The sequence below is a fragment of the Lithobates pipiens genome, unplaced genomic scaffold (genome assembly GCF_037356315.1).
Source record: "Lithobates pipiens isolate NorthernLeopardFrog02 unplaced genomic scaffold, aLitPip1_a1.2 Scaffold_22, whole genome shotgun sequence".
NCBI lineage: Eukaryota > Metazoa > Chordata > Amphibia > Anura > Ranidae > Lithobates > Lithobates pipiens.
The window spans coordinates 341,617,444-341,638,377 of NW_027507784.1; the positions used below are offsets into that span (position 1 = coordinate 341,617,444).

At 49.9% G+C, this 20,934-nt stretch overlaps 1 protein-coding gene across 1 annotated transcript in view; it reads left to right on the forward strand.

The window, feature by feature from the left end:
- The window catches only part of PTPN4 (protein tyrosine phosphatase non-receptor type 4), a 172,009-nt gene extending 152,588 nt beyond the window's left edge, over positions 1–19,421 (forward strand). Inside the window, exons 23-26 of the mRNA XM_077450205.1 lie at positions 409–537; positions 817–965; positions 2,465–2,600; positions 6,408–19,421. Coding sequence (XP_077306331.1) covers positions 409–537; positions 817–965; positions 2,465–2,600; positions 6,408–6,491 — 498 coding nt within the window. The 3' untranslated portion in view covers positions 6,492–19,421. The remainder of the gene's footprint in view (positions 1–408; positions 538–816; positions 966–2,464; positions 2,601–6,407) is intronic.
- Positions 19,422–20,934: the final 1,513 nt, after the last annotated feature.

The following is a 20,934-nucleotide window of genomic DNA, read 5'->3' on the forward strand; positions in this document are numbered from 1 at the left end:
CACAGATGGCCTTTATATCTTGTAGGAAGTAGTCTCAGAAAAGTGAATGATAGAATAGCTCATACAGGTGTGATGGTTAAGGTGTCCACAAGCTTTTGGTCATCTGGTGCATTTCTGAGCTTTGCGGGGGGCAGTGTGTGCAGGTGGATTATTACAGTGCCCCATATTTGTTACTGTTTAGTATCAGCAATGTCCAGATTCACCTACATTTCCCCAACACCCCCCCAATCTTTTTGTTCTTGTTCTGCCTGTGCTCCGCCCACTTAAGTGTCAGCCGTTACTTTGCATATGGTGGACAAGAAAGGCTTCCTCAGTCTTATATAATGCTAATGCAAATTCCTCTTTATGTAGAGCAGAAATTAACGTTATTCCCCTTCCAATAATGACACAAAGCTTTTTCCATTTCAGATAAAGTGCCACCAGTACTGGCCGGAGCCCATAGGGACCTCTGAATTTTGCAATTTCCAAATAACCTGCCACTCGGAAGTAGGAAACCCAGCTTATGTTTTCCGAGACATGACACTGACAAACTTGGAGGTGAGTCTATATTATTTAAAGTGCACTTGTGCCCCCCCCTCCCCCCCTGGGGGAAAGTGTTATAGCAAGAGTGGGCAACTGCAGCACTCCAGCTCTTGTGGGACTACATATCCCATGAGGCGTTGCAAAACTGAAAGTTACCAGCAAGACTCGCAAGAGGCATGATGGGACTTGTAGTTCCACAACTGCTGGAAGACCACGGTTGCCTACTCCTGCCTTATATAAGCAGAATAGACTCCGGCTTTATCCATTTATCATTCTGCTTTCTCTCCAATCCAGAAAAACGAGAGCCGTCCTCTCACACAGATCCAGTACACGGCCTGGCCGGATCACGGCGTCCCGGATGATTCCAGCGACTTCCTGGATTTTGTGTGCCTTGTAAGGCAGAAGAGGGCCAACCACGATGAGCCAGTGGTGGTACACTGCAGGTATTGTGATTGGAGTCCGGCGCTGAGCCCGCTCAGCAGAGCGCCTCAGATAACGTCTTTGCCAAATGCTATGTGGGGTTTGTGTAATAGGAGTGCTGATGTCCAAGTGCAGAAAAACAGCCAGTGGAAGAATGTGGGGTAGACCTGAATAATGTAATGTTGTCAGCAGTGATGGAGGACTGCCACCTGCTGGTCAGAGGGAATCCTGAATGTCGCTGGTCTCAGTACAAGAAGACTGCGCGTGTCTAGATTTTATTTATTTCTATTAACACACGTGGTAGAGTCCAGGAATATTATCATGGGTAAGTCCAGGAATACTATCAGGGGTAAGGTATAGTACAGAAGTGAGTCCAGGAATAATATCAGGGGTAAGGTATAGTAGAGAGGCGAGTCCGGGAATAATATCGGGGGTAAGGTATAGTAGAGAGGCGAGTCCAGGAATATTATCGGGGGTAAGGTATAGTACAGAAGTGAGTCCAGGAATAATATCGGGGGTAAGGTATAGTAGAGAGGCGAGTCCGGGAATATTATCAGGGGTAAGGTATAGTACAGAAGTGAGTCCAGGAATAATATCAGGGGTAAGGTATAGTAGAGAGGCGAGTCCGGGAATAATATCAGGGGTAAGGTATAGTAGAGAGGCGAGTCCGGGAATATTAGGGGGGGTAAGGTATGGTACAGAAGTGAGTCCAGGAATATTATCAGGGGTAAGGTATAGTACAGAGGTGAGTCCAGGAATATTATCAGGGGTAAGGTATAGTACAGAGGTGAGTCCAGGAATATTATCAGGGGTAAGGTATAGTAGAGAGGCGAGTCCGGGAATATTATCAGGGGTAAGATATAGTAGAGAGGCGAGTCCGGGAATATTATCAGGGGTAAGGTATAGTACAGAGGTGAGTCCAGGAATATTATCAGGGGTAAGGTATAGTACAGGGGTGAGTCCAGGAATATTATTAGGGGTAAGGTATAGTACAGGGGTGAGTCCAGGAATATTATCAGGGGTAAGGTATAGTACAGGGGTGAGTCCAGTAATATTATCGGGGGTAAGGTATAGTACAGAGATGAGTATGGGAATATTATCAGGGGTAAGGTATAGTACAGAGGTGAGTCTGGGAATATTATCAGGGGTAAGGTATAGTACAGAGGTGAGTCTGGGAATATTATCAGGGGTAAGGTATAGTACAGAGGTGAGTCCAGGAATATTATCGGGGGTAAGGTATAGTACAGAGGTGAGTCCAGGAATAATATCAGAGGGAAGGTATAGTACAGAGGTAAGTCCGGGAATATTATCAGGGGTAAGGTATAGTACAGAGCTGAGTCTGGGAATAATATCAGGGGTAAGGTATAGTACAGAGGTGAGTCCAGGAATATTATCATTCCTCTGACCCAACTTTATCGCAGTATATACGGTCACTTTCCTGCATTATACAGGAGAGATTGTAGCATGGATAATTGGTGGTACAGATATACTGCATAACATACATCCTATTCTTGCCTTGCAGTGCTGGGATTGGTCGAACAGGCGTTCTTATCACCATGGAGACGGCGATGTGTCTGATGGAGTGTAACCAGGCCGTGTACCCGCTAGACATCGTACGGACAATGAGAGACCAGCGGGCTATGATGATTCAGACGCCGGTAACTTGTTGTAGAAATGACGATGCTTTGATCTGGGACTTAGCACAGTGCGGTCATGGGGGGGGTCATCTTATAAACTAATAGGGACCGCACTGCTTACTGATCTTCCTACTGCACCAGAACTGGCATCACACATCGACGCCCATGTAACGCTTATGTGCAGCAATGAGGACGCGCTTTAATGCACTCACGTCGCACATACGCATTCATGGCCGGCATACAAACTTGTAGTTCTCAATGGAATAATACAAGAGTGTTGGTCACCGCACTCGTACTCCATAGACACTTCCTTCAGCTCAGTAACTGAAAGCCCGTAGAGGGGTATGGGCAGGGAGCTGAAGGAAGAGTCTGCAGGACCCTGTGGATTGCACCCGCCATTCACTAATGGTAAAAGCTGAACTTGACCTTTAACGTGGCTCCCAACCCACCTCACATAAGGAGCGATTCTCCAACCACACAGACAATAAAGTGAAGGCATATTGTTCCCAAACTGTTAATTAGAAAGCCCAAAAGAGGAACTGCCGCCACTAAAGCTACATCGATCGAAACTCAGCCCATTCAGCTGGGACCCGCCAAATTTCAAATGACTTCTGGGCAACCACCCTGTCAGTTTTTCTTCGCTCGATTGGTGCTACGGGCGGTAGCCTGCAATGCTGATCAGTGTATTCTGATGGCATGATAGTCTCCCCCACTGTCAGAATACAATAGCTTAGTGGGGAGGTTTCCTCCATCCACATCGAGTGTTTTTTTACCTTCATGATCTCTATGCATGAAGTTTAAAAGCCTTCAGTATGCAGTTCCCCACAGCCCCCCTAATGCCCTACTGATCCAGTGATGTGCATGAGAGCAGACGCTCTCCCGGGTCTCTCCCTCCTCATTGGCTCCCGTTGCTGTCAGTCACAGCCAGTGAGGAGGGGGCAGGGCTGAGTCACGCAGCTCAGGAGCGAGCACGCACGAGTGCCCCCAAAGAAAGCTGCATGTTCTGGGGACACAACGTGAGGGAGGGGCCAGGAGCGCCGGTGGGGGACCAGAGAAGAGGAAGATCGGGGTCTGCCCTGTGCAAAACCATCACACAGAGCAGGTATGTATAACATGTTTGTTAAAAAAAAGGGTTTGCCTTTATAAGCTTTCTATAGATGAATCGAATCGAAGGATTCAATCCATCTATGGACAGGCTGGTTGTGCTGTAGTCGATCCAGCCTGTGGGAGGGGATAGGTTATAGCCGCCAGCAGTAATCATTGCGTTCTGCCAGCAGGGAAGGCTCCACGCTGGCATAGCACAACAGGGATTTCCCACCAACAGTGACTGTGTTGTGTTGATGGGGAAATCGAGTGATTTTCTTTCCTGCAATGGTTGCAGAAAAAGAAAATCGCATCTTCTACGGCCAGCCTTGCTCCAATGTCTTCACACATCTGGAGAGCCCATCCATGCTCCAGCCTGTCAAAAGCGAAGGGACTGGCCACACCCTTATGATGTCAGTATGATAAAACTTTATTGTTCCAGACAAAGAATACAGAAGACCTGCCAGACCCGCCTCACGCATTTCACCGCCTTTTAGGAGAACGTTCTTCCCCCTCAATTGCCACCGCTGCTGTCATTATCACAACCTAGCAGAGAGCAAGAGGCGTGGCAGTTCTGGATAGAGAGCAGAACGCACAGCAGCTTTGGATGGAGGGCGAGGGCTGCCAGAGGTAACTTTTCATAGTAAGCTGAGGATCGGTTACTAAGACCGCCCTGCATCCTAGCAACCAATCACCTGCTGGTTAACTTTAAAAGTTAACTCTGGGAGCTTCTGCCCTCCTTTCAAAGCTGCTGTGCTTCCTGCTCCCTGTCCAGAACTGTCATGCCTCACGCTCTCCACTCTGTGTACCCGAGTAAGGCAGGAAAGTTGAGAGGCATAGCTGTGGGGGACTGTGATGTGAAGACGGGGCAGAGCTGTGGCAGTGTGCAATGTGACGGGGAGGGGGGCAGAGCTGTGGGGATTGTAATGTGAAGAGGGGGCAGAGCTGTGGGGGTCTGCAATGTGACTGGGGGGCAGTGATGTTAAGGGGGGGCAGAGCTGTGGGGGAATGTGAGGTGAATGGGGCAGAGCTGTGGGGGGCTGTGATGTGAAGGGGGCAGAGCTGTGGGGGAATGTGAGGTGAATGGGGCAGAGCTGTGGGGGACTGTGATGTGAAGGGGGCAGAGCTGTGGGGGAATGTGATGTGAAGGGGGCAGGGCTGTGGGGGGCTGTGATGTGAAGGGGGCAGAACTGTGGGGGGCTGTGATGTGAAGGGGGCAGAACTGTGGGGGGCTGTGATGTGAAGGGGGCAGAACTGTGGGGGGCTGTGATGTGAAGGGGGCAGAACTGTGGGGGGCTGTGATGTGAAGGGGGCAGAACTGTGGGGGGCTGTGATGTGAAGGGGGCAGAACTGTGGGGGGCTGTGATGTGAAGGGGGCAGAGCTGTGGGGGAGCTGTGATGTGAAGAAAGGGCAGAGCTGTGGGGGAGCTGTGATGTGAAGAAAGGGCATAGCTGTGGGGGGCTGTGATGTGAAGAAAGGGCATAGCTGTGGGGGCAGAGCTGTGGGGGACTGTGATGTGACTGGGGGGCAGAGCTGTGGGGGACTGTAATGTGAAGGGGGCAGAGCTGTCATGTGAAGAAAGGGCAGAGCTGTGGGGGGGCTGTGATGTGAAGAAAGGGCAGAGCTGTGGGGGGGGCTGTGATGTGAAGGGGGCGGAGCTCTGGGGGGGGGGCTGTGATGTGAAGGGGCCAGAGCTTGAGGGGCTGTGGTCTGAAGAGGGGGCAGAGCTGTGGGGGTGCTGTAATGAGAAGGGGGCAGAGCTCTGATGTGAAGAACGGGAATAGCGGTGGTGTGAAGCGGGACAGAGCTGTGGGGGGCTGTGGTCTGAAGAGGGGGCAGAGCTGTGGGGGTGCTGTAATGTGACGAGAGGACAGAGCTGTGATGTGACTGGGGGGGGGGGGGAAGCACAGAGCTGTGTGGGACTGTAATGAGAAGGGGGCAGAGCTCTGATGTGAAGAAAGGGCATAGCGGTGGTGTGAAGGGGGACAGAGCTGTGGGGAGGCTGTGATGTGAAGGGGCCAGAGCTTGGGGGGAGGCTGTGATGTGAAGGGGAGGTGTGGCTCTGGGGGGCTGTTATGTGAAGGGGGGACAGAGCTGTGGGGGGGCTGTGATGTGAAAGTGGGGGGCTGTGATGTGAAGGGGGGACAGAGCTGTGGGGGGGCTGTGATGTGAAAGTGGGGGGCTGAGCTGTGGGGCTGTGATGTGAAGAGGGGACAGAGCTGTCTGGGTCTGCAATGTGATGGAGGGCAGAGCTGGGGGGGGGCTGTAATGTAAAGTGGGTGCAGAGCTGTGAGGGGCTGTGATTTGAAGGGAGGGGCAGAGCTGTGAGGGGCTGTGATGTGAATGGGGGAGATTACACCGTTTTGGGTAAAGGTGAGGCAGAGGGTACCGAGGACACTGATGTAAGAATGGGATGTGATATAAGAGGAGGGATTTGGATCTCTGCTGGAAGGAAATCGTATTTATTCGACCTCCTTGAATTCGAATTTAATACCCCTGTCATCGCTACGACTAAGCCATGTTTAGGTGATGCACATCTGAGTAAGAAGGGTCTGTGCGGATCTTCTGCATTCTTTTGTCAGGATTAATAAAGTTTTATTCATGCTGACGTCATCAGACTGTGGGCGGTCTCTTTTCTTTTGACTTAATGTTAACCATCACCCTTTGTGTTCTGCTCATGTTCATTCTTCTGCCCCCTGTCATGGTCACAGTGAAGGACGGTTTCCTCCTCTTCTCCTCGGCAGAGCCAGTACCGCTTTGTGTGCGAAGCCATCTTGAAGGTATATGAAGAAGGGATCGTAAAGTCTCTAAAAACATCACACCATTAACGGAGGACGAAACATCTAACTGGAGACGCCCGTTTCCCCCCTCCTCCTCCCCACCCGCGCGCGCAAGCCGAGAATCGAAGAATCCTCGCCCGCTCGTCCTGCCCCAGCGGCGTGGCGATCAAGTCAAGGAGATTTCGGGAAAGGACTTTAGAGAATTCAGCACTGTTGCACTTTACGTTGAAACAAACAGAAAATAATAGAATTTCTGAAACTCAACATTTCTCTTTTTTTGCTTTTGGAAGACGATTTATTTTTTGTTTTTTTTTTCCCTTTTTATTTTTAAGAAACATTTCAACGAACTGCTTTGCTCAGAACAAATTGAATGACGACTTTTTTTGTTTCTGTAGCTTTTGCTTTCTTGTTCCACGGTCCCGCCACCGCCGTTGGGGAGAGGCGGAAAGGTACTCCCGTGTCGTGGGGGGGGGGGAAGCTGTGCCGCTGGCCTCAATGGAAAGGACTCATCCTAGACTAATGATACAATGTGTCCGAAGCAGTCACACCCCTCCCCCAATGGCAGCAAACAAGGCCTGAGGTCATCGCCCTTTGCATTGTACGATGTATGGCCGGCCTTTAGTTGCGACCGTACGCGACCACCGGATGTACCGGGAGTTTTGGAAAGAAAGTCCAGTGCATGACCTGAAGGAAACTTTTATGCATCGTGAGGTGTTTACGAGCTTGCAGGATCCTTAGATCGAGGTGCAGTGTGCATTAAAGCTGAACTCCGGGCAGAATTTTCTGATCGGTATTATACATGTCAGTTCCAACCATTAACAGATATGATCTTCTTTTTGCAAACAAAGCTGCAGCCGCTGATCTGTCTGTTTTTGAATGCAGCATTTCTAGAGCTCTGTGTTCTGAATATCTTGTATGGAAGACTGGTGGCCATCATGCCTATCCTTCCTATAGCCACCAGTTCCAAGCACTGGTAGGTTCATTGTGGCGTTATTACATTGCTGTAGGGGGACGACCCATTTTCCCTGTCTAATTCCACAGGCCAGGAGACTCTTAAGCCTTGTACACACGATCGGATTTTTCGGCGGGAATTATGTGATGACAGACTGCCCAAAATCCGACCGTTTCCACCAACAAATGTTGGGTGGCAGGCTAGTAAATTTTCGACGGACAGCGGTCTGTTGTCAGATTTTCCTATCGTGTGTACACAAAAGTCCAAAGTACAAAACACGCATGCTCGGAAGCGGTGCTCACAATACACAGCATTAGCAGAAGGTGCCCAACGGGTGGCGCTCAAGAGCTGAAATTCCACGTAGTGCGTCACTACGTTCGTGTTTGTTGGCCGACAATTGTGTGCCGTTTGTATGCAAGACAAGTTCCTGGCACACACCCTTCGGACAAAAGTCTGACGCTCTGTTGGCCAACAATCAGATCGTGTGTACGAGGCTTTCGTGTCCCACCCACCATGATCTTATAACTGGACTCCTGCCCACCACAACATCATACCTTGGCTGACAAGCCAGGTGACTTCTGGTCTGTGTCTCCCACCATGACATCATACCTTGGCTGACAAGCCAGGTGACTTCTGGTCTGTGTCTCCCACCATGACATCATACCTTGACTAACAGGCCAGGAGTCTTCAAATCTGTCCTGCCTACATGGCGACATATCTTGACTCACAAGCCAGGAGTCTTCAAGTCTGTCCCGCCCCACAATGACATCATACCTTCATTAACAGGTCAGGAGACTTCTTGTCTGTCCTGCCTACATGATGACATATCTTGACTGACAATCCAGGAAATTCCTAGACTGGCCCTCTCTCCATGACATCATACCTTGACTGACGAGACAGGAGACTTCTAGTCTGTCGCTCTCACATTGACTTCATACCTTGACTGATAGGCCAGGAGACTTCTAGTCTGTCCCTCCTTCTATGACATCATACCTTGACTGATATGGTAGGTGGGACAGACTATAAGCCACCTGGCCTGACATCCTACCTTTTGAATGATAGGCCAGGAGACTTCTAGTCCATCCCTCCCACCATGACACCATACCTTGACTGACAAGCCAGGAGACTTCTAGTCTATCCCTCCCACCATGACATCATACCTTGACTGACAAGCCAGTAGACTTCTAGTCCATCCCTCCCCACCATGACATCATACCTTGACTGACAAGCCAGGAGACTTCTAGTCCATCCCTCCCCACCATGACACCATACCTTGACTGACAAGCCAGGAGACTTCTAGTCCATCCCTCCCACCATGACACCATACCTTGACTGACAAGCCAGGAGACTTCTAGTCCATCCCTCCCACCATGACATCATACGTTGACTGACAAGCCAGGAGACTTCTAGTCCATCCCTCCCCACCATGACACCATACCTTGACTGACAAGCCAGGAGACTTCTAGTCCATCCCTCCCACCATGACATCATACGTTGACTGACAAGCCAGGAGACTTCTAGTCCATCCCTCCCCACCATGACACCATACCTTGACTGACAAGCCAGGAGACTTCTAGTCCATCCCTCCCACCATGACATCATACGTTGACTGACAAGCCAGGAGACTTCTAGTCCATCCCTCCCCACCATGACACCATACCTTGACTGACAGGCCAGGAGACTTCTAGCCCAATCCTCCCACCATGACACCATACCTTGACTGACAGGCCAGGAGACTTCTAGTCCATCCCTCCCACCATGACACCATACCTTGACTGACAGGCCAGGAGACTTCTAGTCCATCCCTCCCACCATGATACCATACCTTGACTGACAGGCCAGGAGACTTCTAGCCCAATCCTCCCACCATGACACCATACCTTGACTGACAAGCCAGGAGACTTCTAGTCCATCCCTCCCACCATGACACCATACCTTGACTGACAAGCCAGGGGCCTTCTAGTCCATCCCTCCCCACCATGACACCATACCTCGACTGACAAGCCAGGAGACTTCTAGTCCATCCCTCCCACCATGACACCATACCTTGACTGACAAGCCAGGGGCCTTCTAGTCCATCCCTCCCCACCATGACACCATACCTCGACTGACAAGCCAGGAGACTTCTAGTCCATCCCTCCCACCATGACACCATACCTTGACTGACAAGCCAGGGGCCTTCTAGTCCATCCCTCCCCACCATGACACCATACCTTGACTGACAGGCCAGGAGACTTCTAGTCCATCCCTCCCACCATGACACCATATCTTGACTGACAAGCCAGGAGACTTCTAGCCCAATCCTCCCACCATGACACCATACCTTGATTGACAAGCCAGGAGACTTCTAGTCCATCCCTCCCACCATGATATCATACCTTGGCTGGCAAGGCCTGGAGACCCCTGGTCTTTCCCGTCTGCCACAGCAACACCAACATCTACGCCCATTGCATGCACTTATTCCCATTGCATGATGGGAATTGTAGTATGAAGAATAAAAGGAAGTGGTGTTGGTGCTTCATCGATCCCTCCTTACTGTGCCCGGGCATAGGTGCAGTAAATCGCCTAAAGCGATTGCATTTCACACATTAGAAAGGTCATTTACAACTAAAGCTATGTTCGTTTTTCAAATCTAACATGCTGCTATTTAATGAGGAAAAGATGAAATGGGAACACTCTGGAACCATCCCGGAGTTCAGCTTTATATGGCACGGAATGTTTTGTACAGGGTGCTGCTGGTGTCAACGACTGGTAAATTGGCGATGGTTCAGCCACACCCTCTCCTGCATGTACTGGCTGTGTCCTCATTGGTCTATCAGACGCCACCATGTGACTGGAGGATTTCTGCCTGCTACTTAGGATGCAAAAACTGCGACTTTTAGAGCCCCCGAATGATGTGACATATGGGGTGGGATGATGAGCTGTAGAAAGCAGGTGGGTCTCTTAAAGTGGAAATGTATGCAAAATAAAAATGTACGTATATAATGCAGTCTGTCACACGACATTAACCCCTTCCCTTCCATCTCCCCCGCCCCTTTGGGGAAAACACGGCGCCGGAGGCATTAGAGGGACTTTCCCGATCGCTGTGATTGGCTGTCCTAGTGATCGAAGGGTTGGTAGTCCGTCATCCTGGCTCCTGATCAGCAGCAGTAAACGTGAGGTCTTGGCGACAGTGCAGTCACAGTGCTGCTAGCACAAAACAGCGCACCGAGCCCTATGTGTGGAATCACGGCACCTAAATGTGAACAGCCGGTGTAAAGGGGTTAACGGCAGATTTTGTTGTCCTGCGTCCCCCTGTAACAGGTTTATTACCTGTTGATCCTGCCAGTAGATCCATTACCTTTTCTCTTCTTTAGCAGAGTGACAACGTTACAGGGATGAAGGATATGAGACGACGCTGACCAACCTGATGCTGTTATGATATGTGGCCTTAGCCAGCGCAGCGCCGGAATGCGCGCCGACGCGTTTCGCCTCCAGTGGGTGGGACGAAACGTATCAACGGGAGCAGCACTGAGCGAGGCCATACATCATCCCATCTCCTTTATCCGTATTACATTTACACATCTGAATGGTGCATAGATGCCTGCTCCCTTCCTCTGAATTACCGGCGGAGAGATCTCTCGTTAGCCAGCTTCAAGAGGTGCTACAAGCCATACAGATCAAAGTAACAATGTTGTTCATTCTGCTTTGAAGTCACACAGCAGCATGGTCAGGGGAGTCTTAGATGACCTTTAATTAAGAGACAAATAAACTAAAGCCCAGATACACGTACAGCAAGTTTTTATTGGGGGGGGAGGGGGGAGTTTAAACCATATAAATGAAAGCTGTTGTAAGCACCCCTGTCATTGTTATATGGTTTATCCCTGTAAATGACAAGTTGGACAGCTTGGTACGTTAAAGGAAGTTGAAAATCTATGGGTTTACTGGCAGGAACAACAGGTAATAAAACAAAAGCTGGCTGTACTATTGACAGACTGCATCATATAGGTCATTCTTTATTTTACCCAGACTTCCAAAAATATCAAGGCCTCCGCTTTTGGTTGATGCATTTCAATAATGGTGTGTAGTAATTGGGTCCGCTTAGCATGAGCCTCGTATGACATGGGTGGGGGTAGCCAATCAAAGTCTTACTATATGCTGGGCATGGTGGTGATGGGCAGAGATCTTGAATGGTGGATTTATCTGCTCAGTGACCTCCAACGATGGATTTATCTGCGCAAAGACCTCTGATGGCAGATTTATCTGCAAAGAGATCTCCGATGGAGAACATATCTTCTCAAAAATCCCTGGTGGCAGACTTGTCTGGACAGAGACCTCCAAAGGGGCATTTATCTTTGCAGAGATGTCTGACGGGGGACTTGTCTGCGCAGAGACCTCCGATGGCAGATTTATCTCTGCAGAGACCACGGTGGGGGACTCTCCCGCGCAGAGGCCTCCGGTGGGGGACTCTCCCGCGCAGAGGCCTCCGGTGGGGGACTCTCCCGCGCAGAGGCCTCCGGTGGGGGACTCTCCCGCGCAGAGGCCTCCGGTGGGGGACTCTCCCGCGCAGAGGCCTCCGGTGGGGGACTCTCCCGCGCAGAGGCCTCCGGTGGGGGACTCTCCCGCGCAGAGGCCTCCGGTGGGGGACTCGCCTGCGCAGAGACCCTCCGTTGGCAGAATTACCTGATGGAAAGACCGTGTCGGTCTGGTGAGAATTGTATTGTGTGCTTGACGGTAGAATAACGGCGTCATTGCCTATAAAACTCATGTCTATGGCTTTCTTGACTCTGTGGGTCCCGGCACAAAAACGTGAAGCGCAGTCAGTTTACCGGCCAGTTCTGCAATGCACCGTGTTTCGGAAAGGCGAGTTTGGGGTGCTGACGTGGCAAGCTTAGTCCACGTCGTAGACACATTTCAGTCAGGACACTGATGAATGGACGGATCACAGGAGCCGTGTGCTCACCTCTAGTATCGATGCGTCCAGTTAGCGTACCCGTCCAATGGACGCATGTAGCCACACCTCCTCCTTTCTTTATAAGACATTTCCGGTCTAAATCATTTCTATGATGAAACGTCAGAATTTAAAGGCCAACTCCACCCTGAAAGAACCGTGAACCTCAAAATGACTTCCTGTCCTGTCCTTCCATAGAGGAAGGCTGTGCAGTGCCATCATACATGTCCGAGATCTCATTTCCTGCACTTGTACCAGGAGTTTTGGTTTCAGGAGTTGTGAATATTTATAGCAACTCATATGCTGTGTGTTTAAAATATCCTTTGATTTGTGGATGCAAGGATCCTGAACTGATATTTTTTCAGCTTTGTGTAGCTTCAGGCTTCTTATATCTCCTAAAGACTTGAACAAATACATTTCCCCGCAATAGTTTGTGTCTTTGCCCCTCCCACCATACTATTACCCTGCAGCAGTTTGTGTCTCTGCCCCTCCCATAATGATGAGATTTCCCTGCAGCAGTTTGTGTGTCTGCCCCTCCCACAGCAGTTTTTTTGTGTGTCTGCCCCTCCCACAATGCTGAGATTTCCCATGCAGTAGTTTGTGTGTCTGCCCCTCCCACAGCAGTTTTTTTCGTGTGTCTGCCCCTCCCACAATGATTTCTCCCTGCAGCAGTTTGTGTCTCTGCCCCTCCCATAATGGTGAGTTTCCCCGCGTTTTTTCTCTCTGCCCCTCCCACAGTAGTTTGTGTCTCTGCCCCTCCCACAACGATGACATTTTCCTGCTACAGTTTGTGTCTCTGCCCCTCCCACCATGATATTTCCTTGCAGCAGTTTGTGTCTCTGCCGCTCCCACAATGCTGAGATTTCCCTGCAGTAGTTTGTGTGTCTGCCCCTCCCACAGCAGTTTTTTTTGTCTGCCCCTCCCACCACGATGAGATTTCCCTGCAGCAGTTTGTGTCTCTGCCCCTCCGTCAATGGTGAGTTTCCCCGCAAGAGTTTTTTTTTCTCTGCCCCTCCCACAAAGTTGACCTTTGCCCCACGAGAGTTTATTTCTCTGCCCCTCCCACAATTATGACATTTTCCTGCTACAGTTTGTGTCTCTTCCCCCTCCCCCCAGCAGTAATTTTTTTCTCTGCCCCTCCCACAACGATGAGTTCCCTGTAGCAGTTTGTGTCTTTGCCCCTCCCGCCAAAGTTGACCTTTCCCCCCCACAAGAGTTCATTTCTCTGCCCCTCTCACAGTAGTTTGTGTCTCTGCCCCTCCCACAATAGTAAGGTTTCCCAGCAGTAGTTTCTGCCCCTCCCACAATGGCGAGTTTCCCCACAGGAGTTTGTGTCTCTGCCCCTCCCACAATAACGCCTTGTAGCGGTTTGTGTCTCTGCACCGCCCACATTGATGAGAACTCCCAGCAGTAGTTTGTGTCTCTGTCCCTCCCACAATAACGCCTTGTAGCAGTTTGTGTCTCTGCCCCTCCCACGATGATAAGGTAATAGAACAATTTTTCCTCTTGTGGGACTTTGAGGCAGGAGTCTTCAAAATGATATCAAAATGTAATTTTATTAGAAAAGTTAAACCATGGAATGCAATAAAAATATGTGGATGCGCATATAATGATTGGTGACATACAACAAAAACACAAAAGTGTATACAAGCACGATGAAGATTGATAACGCCACACTGGTGAATCCTAAGCAGTGAACTGAGGCCAAAAATCCCGACGCTTTTCGAGGTTTATAAAGAGTAGAACCTCTTCTTCAGGGGCTGATAGTGCAGTGTATTCTCATCTGTAGATACTTTAAAAAATATAGAATAAGTATACAGAATAGTTACAATTAGCAACTATAATTCAACATATACAATGTCATATGATAACCAATTGTCACACTCTGTAATGTTCTGACCGTATAATGTTGTGCGTCACCATCCAGAACATCCAACGTAAAAAAAAATTGGGAATTGGGGAAGGTTCGCCTCCCACAATAACTCCTTGTAGCAGTTTGTGTCTCTGCTCCTCCCACAATAACGCCTTGTAGCAGTTTGTGTCTCTGCTCCTCCCACAATAACGCCTTGTAGCAGTTTGTGTCTCTGCCCCTCCCACAATAACGCCTTGTAGCAGTTTGTGTCTCTGCCCCTCCCACAATAACGCCTTGTAGCAGTTTGTGTCTCTGCCCCTCCCACAATAACGCCTTGTAGCAGTTTGTGTCTCTGCCCCTCCCACAATAACGCCTTGTAGCAGTTTGTGTCTCTGCCCCTCCCACAATAACGCCTTGTAGCAGTTTGTGTCTCTGCCCCTCCCACAATAACGCCTTGTAGCAGTTTGTGTCTCTGCCCCTCCCACAATAACGCCTTGTAGCAGTTTGTGTCTCTGCTCCTCCCACAATAACGCCTTGTAGCAGTTTGTGTCTCTGCCCCTCCCATAATAACGCCTTGTAGCAGTTTGTGTCTCTGCCCCTCCCATAATAACGCCTTGTAGCAGTTTGTGTCTCTGCCCCTCCCACAATAATGCCTTGTAGCAGTTTGTGTCTCTGCTACTTCCACAATAACGCCTTGTAGCAGTTTGTGTCTCTGCTCCTCCCACAATCATAACGCCTTGTAGCAGTTTGTGTCTCTGCCGCTCCCAGAATGATAACACCTTGTAAAGTGTGTCTCTGCCCCTCCCACAATGATAACGCCCTGTAGCAGTTTGTGTCTCTGCTCCTTCCACAATAACGCCTTGTAGCAGTTTGTGTCTCTGCCCCTCCCACAACGATAACGCCTTGTAGCAGTTTGTGTCTCTGCCCCTCCCACAACGATAACGCCCTGTAGCAGTTTGTGTCTCTGCCCCTCCCACAACGATAACGCCTTGTAGCAGTTTGTGTCTCTGCCCCTCCCACAACGATAACGCCTTGTAGCAGTTTGTGTCTCTGCCCCTCCCACAATGATAACGCCCTGTAGCAGTTTGTGTCTCTGCTCCTTCCACAATAACGCCTTGTAGCAGTTTGTGTCTCTGCCCCTCCCACAACGATAACGCCCTGTAGCAGTTTGTGTCTCTTCCCCTCCCAATCTATAATGACTGGGAGGTGACACTTTGGTGTCATTAAGGGTAAAAACAGGATTTGCGGTGGGGAGATCGCACTGCTGGAGTCCCCCGGACATATGAGAAGCTAACATTTAGTGGACCTTGCCAGCCGTCATACATAATGGTTTCAGGCGGAGTTGGCCTTTAAATCCTCATTTCCACCCCGGTATATTTCAAGCCCCGTCTGACGTTGGGGGGGCCTTCGGATATCTTTCACAATCGCTGTTATCAGTCTCGAGCTCGGTTGTACCTGTCTGTTGTCGTTTGCGCTATTTTCTAACCGATCGTTCAGCATGTCGGTGTCGGACGTTTAATCCTCGCGCTCTCTCTCTGTTCCGGTCCAGCCGGCCTTGTGTTCTCTTCGTTTCCTTTTCCGCAGCCTGGTAGATCTGTCGCCTAAATTTTTCAAACATGCGTACAAGTCTGTCTGTAGAATGTTCCAGATCGACAGGTTCAGCTTTTCGGGGGGGGGGGGGGGGGTGATCGCCCACCTTCGTACAATCACAGCGGATTGGCAGACGGAGGTACAAGGCACAGGATGGGATGAACCCGTAGCTCAGTCTGTAGAATTGCCGCTCCCATTTGTAGGTGGCAGGTCCTCTTATCACGGGGCGGGAGTGGCGCCGCGGCTCGAACACTGGGGCGCTTCTTCTCCTTCCCCCTTACCTAAATACCGTGATGGGTGGGTGTCAGTCTAGAGGAGTGGGCATGCCCCCTATGTAGTACCCGCCTTCAGTGCCCCTCTCCAGAGCACGCTCTTAGGAGGAGTTATGCAAATAGCAAACCACCTTGATGGGCGGGGGTCAGTCTGGAGCAGTGGGCGTTCCTAGGCAGACTGTATTTGCCAAAAGGGAATGCCCACATGATGCCAAGACTTGAAAGAACCAACATCCCAAGAATGAAAGGGACCAGGGTCTTCCAGCTTCAAGGGCAAGGATCCAGAGCTGCGCACCCCCTCCCCCCCCCCAGCTCCAAGGGCTAGGATCCAAAGCTGCACCCCCCTCCCCCCCCACACAGATTATCGATGCTGTTGAATGGGTGTAGCTCCCTGCACCTATTTTTTGCCCCCCCCCCCTCACTGCACCCAGGGCAGTTGCCCCTCCTGCCCCCATTATCCCAGTCCTGCTTGTATAATCGGGGGCAGGAGGGGCAACATGAATGTTATCTTTCATTTGCAAATTACTAATCCCATTACCCCTCTTGGCTATGGAAATGCACAAAGGCGGACATGTTGCAAATGCACGCTGTCCCCATAGATACAGTGGAGAAATTAACGTAGCCACGGAAGGGGCAGGAAGTGTATTGCTAGTGGGTGAAAATAAAGAAGAACGAATGCAGCCAGCACAGTGTGTTTAGATACATTTTAACCCCTTCCTGCTTGGCCTGGTGTCCCCTAAATAGGGGGGGGGGGTGTGAAGGGTGGTCACCAGATTGGAAGCCGGTCCTGCTGGCTACCAATTGTTAGTCTGGACTGTTGTGCTGGGAGCTTGCAGTGAGTGCGCACTCAGCACACAAAAAAAATCGGCAGTCCCCTGACGCATGTGTGGGACGTTAAAGGCCCGCCTTTTGCCTCCGCCCATATATGTAGGGAGGTCATAAAATAAGTTGGTGCCCCCTTCACCGGCTGCACATACTCGCCTTTGCTTTGGCTCCCCCATCACTGTGTTCAGCCAACAGGAGCAAAGGGCTAGTCAGGGCCTACACAGGGCTAGTCAGGGCCTACACAGGGCTAGTCAGGGCCTACACAGGGCTAGTCAGGGCCTACACAGGGCTAGTCAGGGCCTACACAGGGCTAGTCAGAGCCTACACAGGGCTAGTCAGGGCTTACACAGGGCTAGTCAGGGCTTACACAGGGAGCTTAGACTGCTCTAGTCAGAGGCTAGTCAGAGCTTACACAGGGCTAGTCAGGGCTTACACAGGGCTAGTCAGGGCTTACACAGGGCGCTTAGACCGCTCTAGTCAGAGCTTACACAGGGCTGGTCAGAGCTTACACAGGGAGCTGTCAGAGGCTAGTCAGAGCTTACACAGGGCTAGTCAGAGGCTAGTCAGAGCTTACACAGGGCTAGTCAGAGCCTACACAGGGCTAGTCAGAGCCTACACAGGGCTAGTCAGGGCTTACACAGGGAGCTTAGACTGCTCTAGTCAGAGGCTAGTCAGAGCTTACACAGGGCTAGTCAGGGCCTACACAGGGCTAGTCAGAGCCTACACAGGGCTAGTCAGGGCTTACACAGGGCTAGTCAGGGCTTACACAGGGAGCTTAGACTGCTCTAGTCAGAGGCTAGTCAGAGCTTACACAGGGCTAGTCAGGGCTTACACAGGGCTAGTCAGGGCTTACACAGGGCGCTTAGACCGCTCTAGTCAGAGCTTACACAGGGCTGGTCAGAGCTTACACAGGGAGCTGTCAGAGGCTAGTCAGAGCTTACACAGGGCTAGTCAGAGGCTAGTCAGAGCTTACACAGGGCTAGTCAGAGCCTACACAGGGCTAGTCAGAGCCTACACAGGGCTAGTCAGGGCTTACACAGGGAGCTTAGACTGCTCTAGTCAGAGGCTAGTCAGAGCTTACACAGGGCTAGTCAGGGCTTACACAGGGAGCTGTCAGAGGCTAATCAGAGCTTACACAGGGAGCTTACACCGCTCTAGTCAGAGCTTACACAGGGCTGGTCAGAGCTTACACAGGGAGCTGTCAGAGGCTAATCAGAGCTTACACAGGGAGCTTACACCGCTCTAGTCAGAGCTTACACAGGGCTGGTCAGAGCTTACACAGGGAGCTGTCAGAGGCTAGTCAGAGCTTAAACAGGGCTAGTCAGTGCTTACACCGGGCTGAGGACTCCACCCCCCCCCCCCCATGTGACCTTACTGGGCCAATCACCAAGCTCCAGTGCTGTCATCTGGAGCAATTCAAGTATTGGAGATCTTCTTCGCTCCAGGAAGTGTGGGGGGGAGTAGCAATAAGAGGGGTAAGTATGTGCTGCTGGGGACGGAGAGGGTGGAATTAAGGTATGGCATGGGCAAAGTAAAGGTTTGCTTGGGCCACGTACACAGGCGCCCCAGGGGGGCAAACGTATACAGAACCTGCAGAAATTCTTCGGACGCCACAGGTTCTGCACTAAGCCGCCCATAGAAAGCGATTACAGGTTGCAGTTGTACTTGCGCAAGCCCATGCGTGGGCGTCCGTGCACGTGTTCACTAAGTACTAGCCTACGAAGCATCACAAAACCTTACTAAATGCAAATAAAGAAATGCCCCAGGGTCCGAGCCCCCCTTAAATTTCCTTTCCAATAAATCTTTTCTAGATTGTCTGCGAGGTTACCACCTTACTTCCTGTCCTGGTGACTACTGCCGGGAAGTGAAAGGAAATCTCGCCTACGGGGACACATAAAAATATAATTTTGGCTGGCCTTCTGTTTTAAATAAGACAGTGGACTACCCCCTAACACACCCCATCTTTTTACAGTTCCGAAAGGGGGGGGGGGGCAACCCCCTTAGATTTTGGAGACCGGCTCCTCCCTACCCTGCGCTCCAAACTGCTGCCCCGCCCCCCGTTCATCGCTGGTTTCAGGAATCCCAGGAACAGAGGAAAATGTGAATTTTTATGAGATAAGTTGTGTTTTATATGTACAGCTTTCTGAGAAATCATTGAATTGTGGATGTACTTCTGATTAAAGAAAAAAACTAAAAAAAAAAGAAACAAAAAAAAAACTAAAATCTATATACATATATAGATATATTAAAGTGGAGAAGAGATTTTTTTTTTGATGAATTTCAGTCTACCTGTACCGCCGTCTTGTTGGATCCTTTTTGTTTCTTGTGTGTTTTATTTAAATGTTTGACTTTTTATTTTTATTTTTTTTGGTTTATTTGTTTATTTTCTTTTTTTTTTTATTATTATTATTTATTTCCAATAATGCAAATTGATCTGCGATTCAGTGGTGCCATTTCCAATCCATATCATTGCCATACTACTCAATGCAAATAAAAGAGTATTCTGGGATGTTATACTGCACAGGATTAAAAAAAAAAAAAAAGTCTCGCACAGCAACGCATGTTTCAGCCGGAGTGTTTGTTCCAGAAGAAGGAAAGTATTTAAAAGGAATTCCAGGTATGGATGTCGTTACACAGTACATTCATCCTACTTGGCTCAATATAACTGTGTATATATATACCGTTCCTGGCCCATGGACTGTCATAGTCCTTTAGTCGTACTTTTAAAGTGGTTGTAAACCTCAGACATGAAATATGAACAAAGCACATCCCTCTATGGTGTGTACTTGTCTCAGTCCAGAGCGCTAAGTGTCATTTCTGCCTGCTGCCTCCTTTCTTTGCTATATGCACCTCCGACGGGTTTTCCTGACGCCAAGAGGAAAAATGGTGACGGGAGGGAGCTCCAGCACACAGCCCGCGATTGACAGCCTCAGCTCTGTTCCTGTGTGAAGGGGAGTATGTCATTCCCTCCTATCAGCTCTCCTCACTGAGCATTCCACCCTCTTTTTTTTCTTCTTCTCTGACAGCTCAAACAAGCTTTATATATTTTGCACAGCCTGAATGGATGTAGAGCAGTGGTTCTCAACCTCAGTCCTCAAGTACCCCCAATGACCCATGTTTTAGGGACTTCTCTTAGATTAAAAAAAAAGCTCTTATCAAAACCATGTCATTGATTTCAAGCAGCTGTGCAAACTAAAGGAAAACCTGAAAACGTGGCCCGTTGGGGGTTGAGAACCACTGATGTAGAGAAGAAGACAACTGCAGATGAACAGGTACAACTTATGTAAGAAGGTTTTGTATCCTCTCTGTGTGTCGCCTGAGGCCAGTCACTTTGCTGGGAGTATTAGAAGGGTTTAAGACCACTTTAAAGAATAATTCCAGGTATTTTATACATAGTTACATTGGTCCTGTGAGGGACCGGCTAGCACCCCGCCTGGGTGATTCTGCCAAGAGACAGTTTCCTCCACTCTGGAACCAGGGGCCAGGTATTATAGCTACACCCAATACTAGGCGGCACTAGCTTAGGTGCAAACTGGAGCTGTTTATTGTACACCAGGGATATGCAATTAGCGGACCTCAAGTTGTTGCAGAACCACAATTCCCATGATGTGTAGCAAGACTCTGACAGCCACAAGCATCAGAGGCAGAGGCATGATGGGACTTGTAGTTTTGCAACACCTAGAGGTCCGCTAATTGCAGATCCCTGTTGTACACTATATTGCCAAAAGTAACGGACGCCTGCCTTTACATGCACGTGAAATTTAATGGCACCCCCTGGTCTTAGTCCGTAGTGTTCAATATTGAGTTGGCCCCCGCCCTTTGCAGCTATAACAGCTTCAACTCTTCTGGGAAGGCCGTCCACAAGGTTTAGGAGGGCGTCTATGGGGAATGTTTGACCATTCTTCCAGAAGCGCATTTGTGAGGCCAGGCACTGATGTAGAACGAGAAGGCCTGGCTTGCAGTCTCTGTTCTAATTCATCCTAAAGGTGTTCTATTGGGTTGAGGTCAGGACTCTGTGCAGGCCAGTCAAGTTCCTCCACCCCAAACTCGCTCATTCATGTCTTTATGGA